Raw genomic sequence first — 17,555 nt, forward strand, 5'->3', positions numbered from 1 at the left:
CAACTATAGTCTTATAAAAATTAATTGAAAATATGGGATTTCCCTAGTGGCACAGTTGTTAAGAATCCACCTGCCAATGCAGGGGACACATGTTCTAGCCCTGGTCCGGGAAGATCCCACATGCCGTGGAGCAACTAAGCCCGTGCGCCACAACTACTGAGCCTGCGCTCTAGAGCCCACGAGCCACAGCTACTGAGCCCGCGTGCCACAACTACTGAAGCCTGCGTGCCTAGAGCCCATGCTCCGCAACAAAAGAAGCCACTGCAATGAGAAGCCTGTGCACCACAATGAAGAGTAGCCCCCACTTGCCGCAACTAGAAAAAGCCCACGCAGCAACGAAGACCCAACGCAGCCAAAAATAAAGTAATTTTTTAAAATTAATAAAAAATAAAAAACAAAGGAGAGGACAATAACTGATACCCATCCAGCACTTTCTCTGCCAGGCACAGGGCTCAGCATTTTTCATACATTATCCCAGTTTATCTTCATATCACCATCACCTCCTCAGGTATATACATACTACACGGGCCCTGCTAAGGTCACATAGGTAAGATGTCATGACCTCTGGAGTCCCCGCTTTTAACCACTACAATAAACCGTTGACACTGTCTGCAAAGAGGTAATGAAGGTCAAACGCCCAGCAGAGCTCCTGCTGTTCCCAGTAGTAGACTTACTGCTGACTTGGGATTCACCCCGTCCAGGGAGGAGAGAGGAGTCAGGCAGATCTTCGTGGATGGTGAGACTTTAGACAGTCAGAAGGAAGGAGGGGCCAGGTCATATGGGGGAGCAGTGTGAACAAGGGTGGAAAATGGGCAGGATGGAGTGTCATGGGAGAGAGAGCTGAGAAGATTATAGCAGGCGTCGTAAAGCCCAGAGGAGGAGCTGGACACGTGCAAGGACCATTAGGACTTCTGGAGGATTTTAAACAATGGAGAAACCAGACAAAAGTGTTGACTTAGAAAGACACAGCTCTCCACAGAATACAAACATTTTACCTTTTTTTAGCCCAGATTCAGGACTGACCTTCAACATGAAAAGCATATTCTTCTAAAGATGAAGGAGCCAATAGGAGACTGTGCTAATCCTTACAAATAGGATGCAAAGAAATAAGTACCTCTTTCCATCAAAGGCGTTACTGATGGATCCATTGAGCACCACCTGGACCACACCACAGGCATTTGCTGCAAACTTAAAAACAAAAACACCATGCTTCAGCATGCAAACTTAAGTGCCACACCCCAGCAGTTCCATCCCAAACAGCTCTTAGCATCATCTGGTGAAGGAGGAATGGCCTGTATGGCTCTAGCTTGGTCAGACCAGAGCTGTGTAATTTTCATCCCAAGTCATTGGAGGGATTATGCTTCCCATGAGAGTTCTGGAAGCAGTTGCTCCAATCTGTGTCTGAACAATGAAGTTCAACATCATCACTGCTAAATTGGTGGTTCAGAAGGTGGAAGTCCAGGGACCTCCCTGGCAGTCCAGGGGTTAAGACTCAGTGCTCCCAATGCAGCGGGTGTGGGTTCGATCCCTGGTCAGGGAATTAAGATCCTACGTGCCGCGCAGTGCGGCCAAAAAAGAAAAAAAAAAAAAAAAAAGGTGGAAATCCAGATGAGTAAGAGCAACATAATCCCTGAAGGAGGAAGATAAGAGCACTTTCTGGGGGCCACGCACTGCAGACACTGCACTTGTCATTTAGTGGGAGCAGAGTAGACACTTAAGGAGTAAAAGAAATGAAGGAAGAAAAAGGAAAATGCCAAGAAAAAAGAAACTGTGGAGAGATGGCGACACTGAAGCCTGCAAAGGCATAAAGGGAAATGGGGAATGAATGAGTGGATATTTTTGAGCAAGGGGTTTTATTCCGCTGGAATCTTCCCTAGGCACTGGGGAAAACAAGATGAACAAAACTAAGCAATACACTCGTTTCCTCCAGGAGGCCCATCCAGATCCCTGGGACTAGCTCAGGTCTCCTTCACACATAATACAACTACACCGCATTGTGAGGTTGAGCTTAACGTGGGGTCAGCCGCCGGGACCCAGAGTTCCGTGAGAGCCGTGAGCCTGGCTATCCCACTGGCCACTGCAGTGCTGGAGCCTCGCAGCTAGGGCACGGCACAGAGCGGGCGCCCAGGGAAGGTCCATGGACGGAGAAGAGGGACGGAGGGAAAGAGGAGGCAAGAAGTCCAAATACTCTGCGATGGAGAGTATGGAAGAACCCAGGACAACAGAAGCCAAGTCCTGAAGGATGAATCGGATTCTGCCTGGTAGAGGGTGAGGCAGACTCAAAGCAAAAGGCCCAGGAGCTTGCGAGAGGAGTGATCCTTGGGGGAAAATTCCAGTGGATGCTGAGGCTGGGTAGATGAGTTAGTTCACAGAGGGCCATGAATGCTTTGCCAAGGAATCTGGCCTTTACTCCGCGGGAGATAAAACACTACTGAACGATTTGAAAGGGAATTGTGAAAATCCTGTGCGGTGTCTATCTTTCTCCTGGGGGTGATGAGCAGAGGACAGAGGCCCGATTACTATCAATCACAAGTGCTAACCCAACAGAATGGGTGTCAAGCACTAACCCTGCCCTATGTAAGTCTCAGCAGCCCCCGCAGAGTAAATCTTGGGTCAGTTTGCCCCAAGGTCACGTCACTTGGAAGCAAGGAAATGAGACGGGGTCGGGTGGGGGGGGGGTGGAGGGGGCAGAGGGGAATCCAAACCACCAAGCAGCACTGCCTCTGGTGTCAGAAAAAGAAAAGATCAAGTCGGATGAAAGAAGCCCATTTATATCCATCTATCTATGAGAACTTGGCCAAGATAAAGGTGCAGTCCCAGGGGAGCTCACAATGGTAGAGCGTCTTCCTTCATTTTCCTGTACTGCTGGCCCCAAGGACAGTGTGAGGAACACAAGTAGGTGCTTGACACATACAAAATGTGACTTGGCTTTCAACGTTTTCAGCAACAGCACTGCCACCAAACGGATCATAGAGTGATAACATAAATAGAAACTATTCTCAGAAAAAGCAAACAAACAACGACAACCAAAAACTCTGCAGTGCCTCTGATTTTCACAGCATGTAGTAGGTACTCTACAAATATTTGTTAAAGAAACGCATTCAGGTAAACCATACCAGGGTTTACCTGAATCTCCTTAAGGTAGGTGAGGCTCTCAGCTCTGCTAATCACTAGCCCATTTGAATGAGTCACTTAACCTCTTAAGTTTCCTCACCTGGAACATGGACATTTGTACCTTCTCGTGCCACCTGTTGTGATGACTAAACAAAATGACACAGGTGACACAACTGGCCCAGGACTTGTCATGAATATGCGCTTAACATATGTGAGTTCTCACTTTGCCCAGCTCCTCCGATGTCTGAGTTTAATTTTGGAGAATTCTAAGTAGTGTAGTTTCATTTTCTCCCGTGTTTTCCATTCATTTCTTTTCTTTCTTCCTTTCTTTCCCTTTTTTTTCCCTAGTCCACTTACAAATAAGCAACTTACAAGAAAAATAAATATGCACAAAGGCAGCTTAGAGTGAGGTCAGAAATAGATAGCGGGGAGGATGGTATTTCCCAGCCTGGATTCTGGATCTGGAGTCAGACAATTTGGATAAACACCCAGATCTGCCACTTACTGTGTACATTTAGTAAAATGCTTATTTACCTGCACCTCCATTTTGTCACCTATAAAATGGATGTGATATTCATGGTGCCTACTTCATAGGGTTCCGGTGAGGACGAAAGATTTTAATCCATGTAAAGACCTGAGGACTGTGCCTGGCACACAGTAAATGGTCTGCAAATGTAGATTATTAAGACTGTCTCAGGAACCTAAGATTGGCCAATACCTGGATCAGAGGATTTAAAAAACCCAGAGATGCCAGGCAGCCAGAGCCAAAAAATGGGTAAGAGCAAGAAGTCTTCAAATAGAGCCCAGCGACCTTCCATGAATGCCCACAAATTACACGTGAAAATACTCTGGCATGTGCTTATGAACATTTTTCTGAGGAAAGAATCCTAAACTTCTGTTTCTAAAAGGATCTGTGACCCAAAGTGAGTTAAAACCAACCACTTACTGGATGACCTCTTAAGCTCTTTGGTCTCCAAGATTCTAGAATTTCACTTGTGGTACTTACCCTTTTGGACAGCAAGCCCCAGAATACAGAAACAAAGTTGTTGCTGCAGTCTTTCTTCCAGTGTGGACAAGACTGATAGTTCATTTCTAAAAGACATAGTTTACAGAAAAGTAATTAAAGTGGAAAAGAAAAGGTATAATTGATCTCTGTTCTTTGCGGGCTATTGGATCACAGTGGAGCTGCTTTCCAGTGGCATCACTGCCAAGATGGAGGATGGAGAATGGACACATCTCAACCCAATTTAACTAAGTGCCCCCTGAATCCCTTCCAAGTCCTTACCTTACCCTCCAAATCCCAGACAGGAACACAGTGACCAGCTTTGAGTCAACATTCTGGGAAATTACAGCAAAGTTCATCTGACAGAGACAAGCCCCCCGTATTATTCCCGCTTCCAGGAAGAATTAGAGATAATTTCCTCCCCCACCGCCTTCTGTCTCCACACCCTTAGGCTCAGATGCCCTCAGAGTCTTTCTACACTCACCCCATCCAGACAGGCTCAGCTGTCAGTGAGGAACCACAGACATAAGGCATGAACACATAGTTTCTGTGCTACTTCTTCCAGGGATATCTGCTTTAACGCACCAGCATTTATTTTTATTATTTTTTTATCGAGGTATAATTGACAAATAAAATTGTAAGATACTTAAATGGTACAGTGTAATGATTTGATATGCATACACATTGTGAAAAGATTCTCCATCAAGTTAATTAATATGTCTATCACCGCATATTCTTTTTTTTTTTGACGAGAACTTTGAAGTTCTACTCTCTTAGCAAATTTCAATTATACAATACAGAGTTAACAGTTATAGTCACCATGTTACACCTTAGATCCTCAGAGCTTATCTGTCTTATAAATGAAAATTTGTACCCTTTTACCAACTTCTCCCTATTTCCTCCACCTTCCAGCCTCTGGAAACCACTTATCTACTCCGTTTTTATGAGTTCTACCTTTTTTTTTTGGATTCCACATATAAGTGATACCATGCAGTATCTGTCTTTTTCTGTCTGACTTATTTCACTTAGCATAATGTCCTCCAGTTTCACAGTGTTGTCACAAATGATGGGATTTCCTTCTTTTTAAAGGTTGAATAATATTCCGTTGTGTGTTTGTGTATTTACACATATGTACATACATATATATATATATACACACATATATGTACATATATATATATATATCACATTTGCTTTATCCATTGCATTTGACTACACAAACATTTATTGAGTGTTAGGTCCTGGAGATAGAGAGATGAATTAGATAAAGGCCTTGCCTTCAGAGGCCACATAATCTACTCTAATCAAATAAATCAGGGAAAGAGCAACTTGGGTTGGGGGTGGTGTGCAGCACCATGAGGGAAGGTTGATGTTGAACTTGGTTTTGAAGGATGAATAGAAGTCTTCAGACAGATGAGCTAGAGAAAGGGGCTTCATGCCGAGAGAGCATGTGCAAAGGCACCGGGTTTAGATTTGTACTGCCAGAGTAGAAGGGATGAGGAGGGGATTGATGGAAGATGAGGCATATGAAAGACAAAGGCCAGGCCATGCCAAGGAATTCCGACTTTATCTTAGAGGCAAACAGAGCTATTTGGGTTTTAAGTAAGAGACAGAAACAATTCCATTGTGGTGGCCAGACAGAGGCTGACCTAAAGGGGTCAGGGGTGAGCAGTTAGGATCTGACAACAGTCCAGCAAGAAAGGAGGGGGCGTTAGTGAGCTGGATTCAGGCAGTTGTAACAGGCACAGGAGAGAAAGGATGAACTGCTAGGTAAATGACTAGTTTGGTGACAGATTGGATATGGCAGAGGAGGATGGAGTGAGAATGAAGGCAGAGTCTGGGATTGTCTCCCCTCAACTTTGCATCATCAAGCAGGTAGGGGAAGTGCGGGGTGAGAAGCCCTGGAACCCCTTCTTGTGTCCCAGAAGTCAGGCATGCGGGAGCCACCTATTTCCTCTGCGTGTATATGTACAGCTGACCCTGCACAAATACCCATCTTTCTACTTCCACTTTGTTATAGGTTGAATCGTGTACCACCAAAAGATATGTTGAAGTCCTAACCCCCAGTACCTGGGAATGTGATCTCTTTTTTTGGAAAAGGGTGTTTGCAGATGTAATCAGGTCAAAATGAGATCATTAGGGTGGGTGGGTCCTAATCCAATAAGACTGCTGTCCTTATAAGAAAGGGATAGACAAGCACAAAGGGAAGGCTCTGTGAAGACGCACAGGAAGAAGACAGCCATGTGAAGGTGGAGGCAGGGATTGGCGTGAACCAAGGAACACCAAGGGTTGCCAGCAAACACCAGAAGCTAGAAGAGGCAAAGGACTCTCCCCTGGAGCCTTCAGAGAGAGCACGGCCCAGCCAACACCTTGATCTAGGACTTCTAGCCTCCAGAACTGTGAGAAAATAAATTTCTATTGTTTTAATGCCACCCTGTATGTGGTACTTCATTACGGCAGCCGCAGGAAACTAATATAACCACAGACGTGGGCTTGACTGCCAATGACCAGAAAGAAAGTTCTAGATCAGAAACACTTCCGGGGATGAGGAAGTAATCCTGGGAGTTTTTATAATAATTAAATGCATTAAAAACAAAATAGCACAAATTAGAAAAAAAATTCCATGTACAGATGTAAATAATTACTGCGGAGTCAAAAGATAAATTTGAATCATCTCCAATAGAGGCAAAAATGTTGATGATGATGAAATGAACATAATTTTGTAAGGTGCTACAAGGGTGCCCCTGTTCATAGGTTTTCATGAACATAAAGTTCTTTTATCTTCACAACCATATCTGGAGAGAAGTCTCTGAGTTTCACCTCCCCTCTCCCTACCAGGATGTCTCCCCCTTGCCACCTGCCCATTAAATAAAATTTGAAAGTCACAGAGAAAAAGAAAAGGAGAGAAATTTTACAACAAAGTAAGAGAAATTAAGTATATAAAAAAGCAGAATAAGAAGTTATAAAAAAGAGAGAGATTAGGTTATAACAGAAACTATGACTTTCATAATAAAACAAATAAACAAGGCAAAGCTAAGGTAGAAAAAAATTAAGGAAAAAGTGTTTAAGCCAGAAAATAGAACAATTAAAATATAAAAATTAGGAACCAGAAAGACAGCAAATAAAATAAGGAAAAGAGGTTAAAATCAATCAAAATTGAGGTCAAAGGAGAAGGAAGTAGACAGAATAAAACAACCTATACAGGATTCAGTTGAAAAGAAAGCAAAAATAAAGAACTCTAAAAGGTAAACTGATGAGAAATAGATTTTTTTATTTCTCCAATTTATTCTAAGAAAGAACTGACATGGTATATTGAAAAATAAAACTAAAAGCAAAGTTTATAGGAAACACATTTATAAGCTAAAAGGGTTAAATGAATGACCTTGAAAAGCTAACTTGCAATAAGGGAAATTTAAAAAGGAAAGCAAGAAATATGGTAAAAGTTAACCAAAAAGAAGAAGAGTAAATGGAGAGATATATTTATATGCCATATTTCTAGGTGGAAAGAGTCTGGATTAAAGATTAATTGAAAAGTTACAAAAGAAAAACACGAGATGAAAATATAGAAAACTCTCCAATCTTGAGTAGGGAAAACCTAAGCAAAATATGAAACCCAGCAGCCAAATAGGAAAGGATAGACAGATTTATTGCATTTCTGTGTGGTAAAAGACAATATAAACAGTATTAGAAGAAAAACAGAAACTGAGAAAAATAGATTTGCCACCTTTGTGCCAGAAAACAGGCAGGATGACACGTGGTTAAGAACACGAGTTCTCCAGCCAGTAATCGTGGGTCTCTCCCAGCTCTGCCACTCACTAGCCGGCAACTTACTTAACAGCCCTGTGCCTCAGACCCCTCCTTTGTACAATGAGATCATCACAGGGGCTGTGGAGGATTAAATGAGTGAATATTCATACAGCACATAGAACAACGGCCCATAAGTAGTAGCTACTATTGTTAATTTATATTGAACTTCTATAAATAAGAAAATAATAGACATCCCAATAAAAAGGATTAATATATACGAGCTGCCAGTTTACAATAGAAATAGAAATATCCACCATTAAATATACAAATATACTCAGCTTCACAGTAAAAGAAATGCAAAAATAAGCCGAGGTATTATTTCTTTATCAAAATGGCAAGACATTTTAAAGTATTAACGTCCAGTGTTGGTGAAGGTCTGGGTAAACAGATTATCTCATATATTTTGAGAGTATAAATTGTTACCACCTTTTGAATAACAATTTGTCAGTTTCCACCACAATTTATTCCACACTGAAATTCCACCTGTAGACATTTATCTTTCAGAAATACTTCCACAAGCATGCATGTGTGTGTGCACGCATGTGCGTGTACAAAAGTGCTCCTTGCAACGGTGGTTGTAACAGGAAAAACATCTGAAAAACCTAAACGTCCATCAATCGGAGGTTGTTCAAATAAATTATGATATGTCCATAGAGCACTTAAGATGAGGCCTTTTAAAAAAATATGGCTGTATTTATACCTACTAATTTTAAATGAATAAAGCAAGTTGCAAAACAGTATGTGTACATTTCAAATATACAGACTGTCCCCGACTTGCGACGCTTGGGTTTAGGATTTTTCAGCTTTTTGACGGTGTGAAAGCGATATGCATTCAGTAGAAAACATAATTTGAATTTTGAATTTTGATCTTTTCTCAGAGTGGTGATATGGGGTCTGATCCTCTCTCGTGATGCTGGGCAGTGGCAGTGAGCCACAACTCCCAGTCAGCCATGCCAGCCGGCGGGTAAATAACCAAGACACGTACAACCACTCTACACCCAGACAACCATTCTGCTTTTCACTTTCAGTACAGTATTCAACAGATAACATAAGCTCTTCAACACCTTATAAAATAGGCTTTGCATTAGGTGATTTTGCCCAACTATAGGCTAATGGAAGTGTTCTGAGTACATTTAAGGTAGGCTAGGCTAAGCTACGGTGTTCAGTAGGCTAGGTGGATTAAACACATTCTTGACTTATGATATTTTCAACTTATGATGGGTTTATGGGGACATAAGGAAGATCTGTATGTATTTATATGAGCACAGGGAAATGCAGGGTACGTACCAAATTGTTGACAACAGTCCCCCTTTGGGAAGGAGCATGAAAATTGAGGAGTGGGGGAAATGGAATTTTTACGTTTTACTTTGATGCATTTCTGTATATGCAAGTATTTTTCAATTAAGAGTACATCTTTTTTGTAATTGGAAATAATGCAAATCTGGGTTGAAGAAGCTACTACAATAAGTTTTTTTTAAATAGTCAAAAGCAATAAAAATAAGAATAAAATTATATAAAGTAAAAATATCCACATTATAAATAAAAAGAGAAAGAAAAAAAGTAGTGAAATGAGCTCAGTTGGGCTTTCTCAGTAGAAAACATCTTCCCACAGTGAGGTGTTCTGGGTCTTTCTGGGCAAGGAAGGTGACCTCTGAACAATGGTAAAGCCACACACTGGTCCTAGACACAGAGAAGCCCAGCATGTGGTCCCTACGGCTGTTTTGTGGAACAAGGACTTTGGCCTGGTTCCCTCGGAGGCCTCATTCTGTTCTAGAATTCTTTGGTCCTGAATGATGCCCTTATAGAAAGTAAAACACTAACAATTCAGAAGCAGGCGACTCTTGCACTCAGAAAGGAGGGAATCAGGAAGCATGAACAGCCCTAAACTCTGAAGTCAATTTTTCTAGAAAACATGAGTTGGTCTACAGAATGCTGTTTTACATGAGCCTGAGTTGTCATTAAGGGTATAGATGCCATCAGGCTGGGCACCTGTGGCTCCTTCCTCCACACTGATCTTCCGTGATCCCTAGCAGAGCTCAGGGCTCCTGCACCCTGCACGTCCCCAGGCGACCCCAAATGGACCAGATCCTCACCATGAGAGCCTGCATCTCCGCACCAGCTAAGGTCATCCGCAATGTAACCCAGCAGTGTGTCTTCCAGGGTGAACATCTCTCGCTGGACCTTCGTGTACTGATGCGCCAACTTCTTTGTTTTGCTCCAAAAGACTGTCTAAGAGAGCATAAACACAATCTATTATTGAGATCAATTTACTAAGTCAAAAAAACTCCACTGAATTTGCATCTTTTTAAATGAAATAAAACATAGGAAACATCAGAATAAATCACCTATAGTAAGAGTAAGTGTTGCGGGTTTCACGGATCTCTGTGTGTGAGAATGAGAGAGAGTACATGTGTGGAGGGCGTGTGTGTGTGTGTGTGTTCTCTAGGTCACGATGTAAAATGAAGTTATTATTCTGGATTGCAGGGAAAAAGTCTGAAAGCCACTGATCAAAATCTTATAATAAACCTAAGCTCCAAACACATCTGGGGGAGGCATTAGGTAGTTCCAAATTCCTAAAGTTCTCGGCAAAACAATTTTTTCTAAGTGCTATTTTCTGGGAGAAGTGTCCTTTGATTCTTAAACAGCTCCATAACCCCTGCTTTTTTTTCCCGAAATCTCCCCTATCCCCTTACAAAAAAAGGAAAAGAACAAATACAGTGAGTTTTTGCAGGGTCCTGTGTAAAGGTGCAGAAAGTCAAATTTCAGAACAATCTCCTGCTCCATGGATCTAATCATTCTTAGTGGGAGGCAGTGGAGGTTTGAAGCCGGGGCCCTGGAGTCATGCTGCCTTATGAAACCCAGCATCACTGCTCACTGGCTGTGTGACCTTGGACAACCAAAGAATTGCTAAGCCTCACATTCCCCATCTGTAAAATGGTATCGATAATAATTGTAAGGAACTCCTGAGATGCTGAGATGAAATGAGACAATGCAAATAAGGTGCTTGTCCCGTGTCTGTGGCCAGTCACTTATTCAGCCAGTTTCCCCTGGTGATGATTTACCAGCAGCTACTCTGTGTAGGGCTTTGGGCTTGGTGTACCCACCGGAGCTCCATAGTCACTCCAGCTCTAACAATGGGAGGAGACTCTGTAATTTGTGACTGGCTTAAGGGCTTCGTGAAGATGATTTGGGGCACATTGAATTTTCACCTTAAACACTGACTTTAGAAGAGATGCACTCCATTACAGACCTTTTCCAGTATAATTAATGTATTAAAACCCAGGCCTCTCTGGCTCTAAATCTTGGGCCATTTACATTTCAGCTGGTCACTTTCAAGACCATCAAACTTGAGTAATCACTGGTCACCTAAACTTGCCAAGCCTCAGTTTTCTCTCTAGTGAAATGGGATTGCTGATGTCTGATCTACCTATTCCACAAGTTGACTGTGAAAACCTAACAGGATAAGGGTTCAGAAAGTCCTTTGTAAGCAAAAAAAGGCACTCAGCAAATGCAAAATGGCGTTGTTGGTATCATCATAATCGTCATCATCATCGGAGGTCAGGGAGAGTTTTGCAGTTCTATAAGGTGGATTATTTTTGTTTGGGTTGGGCTGGGGTTTGTGTTAGGTTTGTTTTGCCTGATTTTTGGCTGACTCTCCTTTCCTCTTTCTCTGTCCCCAGTTCTCTCTCTTACCTCCAGTCCCCAGATGTTCTAAATCCCAGTGACATCCTGGTCTCCCAATGGACCCCAAGCTCCCTCCCTTCCAACCATGCCTACATCCTAATATACAGATTTTCCTCTTCCCTCATCCTGGTCAAAATGTGGTCCCATGACCTCTTCCCTTTGGCTTTTATCTTCAGTTTTTAAATCCATAACTTGACCCAGTTACCTTGTCACAAGGCACAGTTTGATTCACCAGTTTCATCAGTGGGTGGTAGTCTTCCTCTGTCGCACTGCAGGGGTCCTTAGAGATAAATGCATTCCTGAATGCCTCCCTGATCTTTTGGCAGTCTCTATCTCTGTGAGGTAAAACATGGGAAATAAAATAAAAGATGAATAATTAGATTTCAAACATATGTTTAGAGCATAATTACCTCCCAAAAAATCTGTGTGCCAAGTGGTTCATATACATCATCACGTCTCATGTGTACAACAGTTTTATGAGATAAGCATCACCCTCCCTGCCCTACAAGGTCCCTGCACTCGTGGGGCTTACTCTCTGGTTAGAGAGACAGACAGTACACAAACAAGCAGATAAGCTAACGAAATAAGTATGGATTATGATAAGTATGCAGGAAATCAGTGGGGAATATTGAAGCAATGACCACTTTAGGGAGGCTGGTCTGGAGAGGGCTCCCTGAGACTAACTGTTGAGAGGGAGTGCATTCCAGACAGAGGGTGCTCCAAGTGCAAAGGCCCTGAGGCAGAAAAGAACTTGCTGATTTTGAGGAAGTGAGAAAAGAACAAGGGGAGCAGTGGTGAGAAATCAAAAAATAATCAGCCTTTCAGACAAGGAAACGATTTCAAATTTTACCTAATTACCGTGGGAAGGCAGTGGATAGGTTTAAGCATGGAAGTGGCCTCATCTGATTTTTGTTTTTGAAAAAGTCACTCTGAAAAACTCTGTGCCAGCCCCAAAGATGTAGCAAAATCTTTGAAATAGGAATTCCAACCCCATGTCCTCTCCAAACAGCCCCTGGCAGTGAAAAGGCAGGCTGGCGAAGCAGCAGACATGGAGGGGAGGGAGGGATGCTGGAGAAGATTGCAGCTGGACCTTCCCTCCTGTGTCTGTGTTAACTAGTGCACCTGAGCCCATCATTTCCTGGGGGGAAGGAAGTGGGTTTCCACTGGGAGTGCTCAGACACGGTTATCAGGACAAACTCCAGCCTTTGGACCCAGCATCCCAAGTACAGTACCAGGTCAGGCAGCTAAACCTGGGGGAGTAAAGACGAGCCCCTCGTTTTCTATTCCCTCTGAGCCTGCTCTGGCCCTGCAGGGCACTAACAAAGCAGCCATTCCAGAGGGTCTTTTGCCTTCCCAACTCAGGTTGGCCAAGTCGAGTGGATTATTCCTCCTGATAAGCCAAGGAATCAGAGGATACCTGTGAGACACAGGCCCTTACACCAAGGCCACCCTGTGTATGTTGGAGACTCATCTTCTCAGTCCAAAATAGCTGCTCCAGTTCCAGCCATCATGACTACATTCCAGCCAGCAGGAAAGGTTAGGGAAAAGAAAGGGGACAAGAAAGGAGGAGAAGGAAGAGAAGGGAAAAGTAACAGCAGCAATGGGCATGTGCCAGCTGCCTTTTAAGGACAGGTGCTAGAAGATGTTCTTGCTATTTGCTCTTATCATATTTGGTAAAATGTAGTCACGGGCACACTTTGCTACAAGGAAAGATGAGAAATGCAGCCTTTAATGTTGATGGCCATTCCACATCAAAAAGTACAGTTTTACCACAATGAGATATCACCTCACACCTGTCAGAATGGCTATCATCAAAAAGAACACAAACAACAAATGTTGGTGAGGATGTGGAGAAAAGGGAACCATCCTATGCTGTTTGTGGGAATGTAAATTGGTACAGCCACTGCAGAAAACAGTATGGAGGTTTCTCAAAAAACTAAAAATAGGACTACAATATGATCCAGCAATTCCACTTCTGGGGATATATCTGAAAAAAATCAGAAACACTAATTTGAAAAGATACATGCACCCCAGTGTTCATAGCAGCATTATTTACAAGTTCCAAGATATGGAAGGCCCTAAGTGTCCATCAACAGATGAATGGATAAAGAAGATGTGGTGTATACATATACGATGGAATATTACTCAGCCATGAAAAAGAATGAAATTTTGCCATTTGGAGCCATATGAATGGACTTGGAAGGCATTATGCTAAGTGAAGTAAGTCAGACAGAGAAAGACAAATACTGTATGATCTCACTAATATGTGGAATCTAAAAAATGCAACAAACGAGTGAATACAACAAAAAAGAAGCAGACCCAACAGATACAGAGAATAAACTAGTGGTTACCAGTGGGGTGGAGGGACAGGCAATATAGGGGTGGGGGAGTGGGAGGTACAAATTACTGGATGTAAGGTAGACTCAAGGATGTATTGTACAACATGGGATATAGCCAATATTTTATAATAACTGTACATGGAAAGTAACCTTTAAAAATTGTATAAAAAAATTGAAATAAAAAAATCCAAAAAATTTAAAATAAAAAAATCATGAAAGCACAGTTCTAATTCTAGAGAAGGGGCCGGCCTGCAGGCTCTGTCCCAGGAAGGTACCACCATTGTCCCGTTTTACTGATAAAGAGGAAACTTTGAGGCTGTGAATTTAACCAATGTGCCCGAGGTAACATGATCAGCAAGTGGTAAAGCGGAACTGGACCCCAAATCTGTGGGAGCCTCCCACATGGCTACAGCCTTACCAGGCAGGCTATTAAACTGCTCCAGCCTGGTATCCTCATCTGTAAGAGGGAGATAAGAACTTCCCATGCCTGGGAAGTTTTGGAGGATTAAATGAGATAACACTTGTCATGTCCCCCGGGCCCCGGCTCTTTCATGGGCGCCCCTCCCCTTCCCCAACATGCATGGGACCTTTCATCTGCATCACTGCTGGCCTGCGAAAGCTCTGCCGGGAAACCATTATCCACCTGGCTCTGCCCATACATTATATATTTAAGAGAAAAACGTTCTTACGTTATGTACTTCGACATCAGTCCACGTTTACGGGGCACCATCACAGGAAGTTTAGAGCAAAGGTGTTTGGCGGCTGTTTTACTTTGGAGGACCATGTTTTACTTCAATTAATGTAATGCAGTGGCCCTGTCAGGAATTTCCTGTTCTGATCCCAACTCCCTCGTAAACTCTTCTGCCTCCCTCCTCAGCCACAAAGAGTGGAAGAGGAGATACATCTCCTTGACGTGGAAGGACAAGAGAATTTTCCACCACAAAAAAGCTGGCAGTTCAGAGAAATCACCACGCGCTGGGCACCTACCATATACCAGATGCTTTCACCACCAAAAACGGGAGAACTCACAGACCTCCAAGAAGATTTTTATGCTTTTTAGGTATATAGACCCCTTCAAGACACATTACCTTAAGAATTCAAGAAACCCCAGGTTAAAAATTAAACAGAGTTCCTTGTTTAGGAGGAGCAGAGTTTAGAACATCAGAGTTGAAACAGACCTTGGAAGAGTTTATAACTCATCCATCTTCCCTTTCACTGTCTGAGACCAGAGCCTCCTACATGCCCCAAAAGTAAGAGGAAATGGGGAGTGGTGATGAGAAGGTTGGGGGCAGGCTTTATGAAGCCACTTTTCACCCTTAAAATCTGGGGGGAGGGATAAATTCGGAGTTTGGGATTAAAATATACACACTACTAGAAATAAAATAGATAACCAACAGGGACCTACTGTATAGCACAGGGGACTATACTCAATATCTTGTAATAACCTATAATGGAAAAGAATCTAAAAAAGAATATGTATCTATAAATATATACATATATAAACAATCACTTTGCTGTATGGTTGATACTAACACGACATTGAAAATCAACTATATTTCAACAAAAATTTATTTTTTAACCCATTGTTTATTTATTTATTTATTCATTTATGGCTGTGTTGGGTCTTCGTTTCTGTGCGAGGGCTTACTCCAGCTGCGGCTAGTGGGGGCCACTCTTCATCGCGGTGCGCGGGCCTCTCACTATCGCGGCCTCTCTTGTTGCGGAGCACAGGCTCCAGACGCGCAGGCTCAGTAATTGTGGCTCACGGGCCTAGTTGCTCCGTGGTATGTGGGATCTTCCCAGACCAGGGCTCGAACCCGTGTCCCCTGAATTGGCAGGCAGACTCTCAACCACTGCGCCACCAGGGAAGCCCTCAACAAAAATTTTTTAAAAATCGAAAGTAAACATTTCACCATGGATGAGCAATAAGCATTTTAATTGGTAGATAGATAGAAAGATAGATGGATAGAAAGAAAGAGGGAATTCCCTGGCGGTCCAGTGGTTAGGACTCCACGCTTCCACTGCAGGGGGTGCGGGTTTGATCCCTGGTCAGGGAGCTAAGATCCCGCATACAACGCTGCACAGCCAACAAAAAAAAAAAAAAAAAGAAAAAGAAATATAGATAGATAAAAATAAAAAGAAATTAGGACAGAGGGTACAGAGATGTCAGCAGTACTCATTCATACATGTCATTGCAGACATGGGCCTCAAGTTCACAAGTGTGGCTGTAAAAATGTGAGCCCTTAATTTAGTTATTTTTATTTGCAAAGCCCACAGTCCTCATTTTTGTCCTCCTGGGTAGAGCACCATTCCATCAAATCAAATGGCAGCCAGGCAAAAGCTGTTTCGAGCAAGCAGGCTGGTTTCGAGGAAACAGAGGGCCTCAGGATCCCTGCATCCTGTGGGGATGGAAGCAGATGTCTCTAGCTAAAGAGGCAGCGTGGGAGAAGTAAGAACTATTTCTGAGAGTTCAGTATCTTTCTTCTCTTCAATAACTCCTCTGTTCCAAAATTAGAGGTTTTAATTGTGATACTTCTAGGGCGGCCTGCCCTTCCCTCCGAAAGGGATCGTGAGCCCAGCAGCTGCTCCTGAGAGCTCAGGCCATGCCTGTGGCCCCTCCTCATGGTCACCTGGCCCAGAAGGGTTGTTGGACATCACCGGGTCCTGTGAGCTCTGGCCACACATGAGGATCCCCTGGAGAGCTTTGGGAAACACACAGTGCCTGGCTCTGGACCAACCGAGGCAGGATGAGGGAAGGGGAAGAGAGCAGAACCTGCAATTTTCCAAAAGCTTCCCATTCCCACCTCCTCCCAGGCCCCTGGAAACAGCCCTCCTACTGCCTGTCTCAATGAATTTGAAGACTGTAGTTATCTCCTATAAGTGGACTCAGACAGTATTTTTCTTTCTGTGACTGGCTTATTTCACTGAGCATAATTACCTCACGGTCTGTTCATGTTGTAACATGTGTCAGAATGTCCTTCTTTTTTCAGGCTGAATAACATTTCATCGTAGGTATTCACCACAATTTGTTTATCTCTTCACCCATCATGGGCACTTGGGTTACTTCCTCCACCCATCCTTTCATTCCACAAATACTTACCGAGGGCCTACTGCTAGCTTCACAACAGACACAGGGCTAAAAAGATAAATACACACCATTTCTATCTTCAAGACACTCATGTCAAGGTCTAGAGCAGACAAAGAACAAAACTCATTACAACTAAAGCACTGGTGGCTTGCCCAAGGCACTAAAATTTGCAAACACGATAGAGAGTAGAACATTTTCTCATTTTCTACTACCGAGGATAGAAACAGATTTAAAAAAGAAAAACAAAAACTTGATTAAATGTGAATCAGTATCTTCATTTTGAGAATGATTTTTCTTTGTTTTCTCCCCCAATTGTTGTGACACACACAAAATTGATATGTTTATAACCTCGGTGGGTTTCTCTTTGACCACCTGCTGGCTTTGCTTTCTTTGGTGGGTTCCAGAGTGATTAGTGATTTGTACCCAACAAAAAGGAGATGCTTTATAGAGCGCCTGTACTCAGCGAAATATAAAGCAGTCTTTGAACAAAGTTTTTATACAGAGCTTGGAATAGTTTGGG

General features: G+C 42.9%; 1 protein-coding gene across 1 annotated transcript in view; it reads right to left on the minus strand.

The window, feature by feature from the left end:
- CD38 (CD38 molecule) overlaps positions 1-17,555 on the minus strand; it is a 34,337-nt gene that overhangs the window by 6,113 nt on the left and 10,669 nt on the right. The window contains exons 2-5 of the mRNA XM_036852070.1: positions 11,814-11,943; positions 10,018-10,153; positions 4,121-4,206; positions 1,115-1,188 (exon numbers count right to left, since the gene is read on the minus strand). Of these exons, the coding sequence (XP_036707965.1) occupies positions 1,115-1,188; positions 4,121-4,206; positions 10,018-10,153; positions 11,814-11,943 (426 nt within the window). The remainder of the gene's footprint in view (positions 1-1,114; positions 1,189-4,120; positions 4,207-10,017; positions 10,154-11,813; positions 11,944-17,555) is intronic.

Source organism: Balaenoptera musculus, chromosome 5, assembly GCF_009873245.2.
Source record: "Balaenoptera musculus isolate JJ_BM4_2016_0621 chromosome 5, mBalMus1.pri.v3, whole genome shotgun sequence".
In the NCBI taxonomy this organism is placed as follows: Eukaryota; Metazoa; Chordata; class Mammalia; order Artiodactyla; family Balaenopteridae; genus Balaenoptera; species Balaenoptera musculus.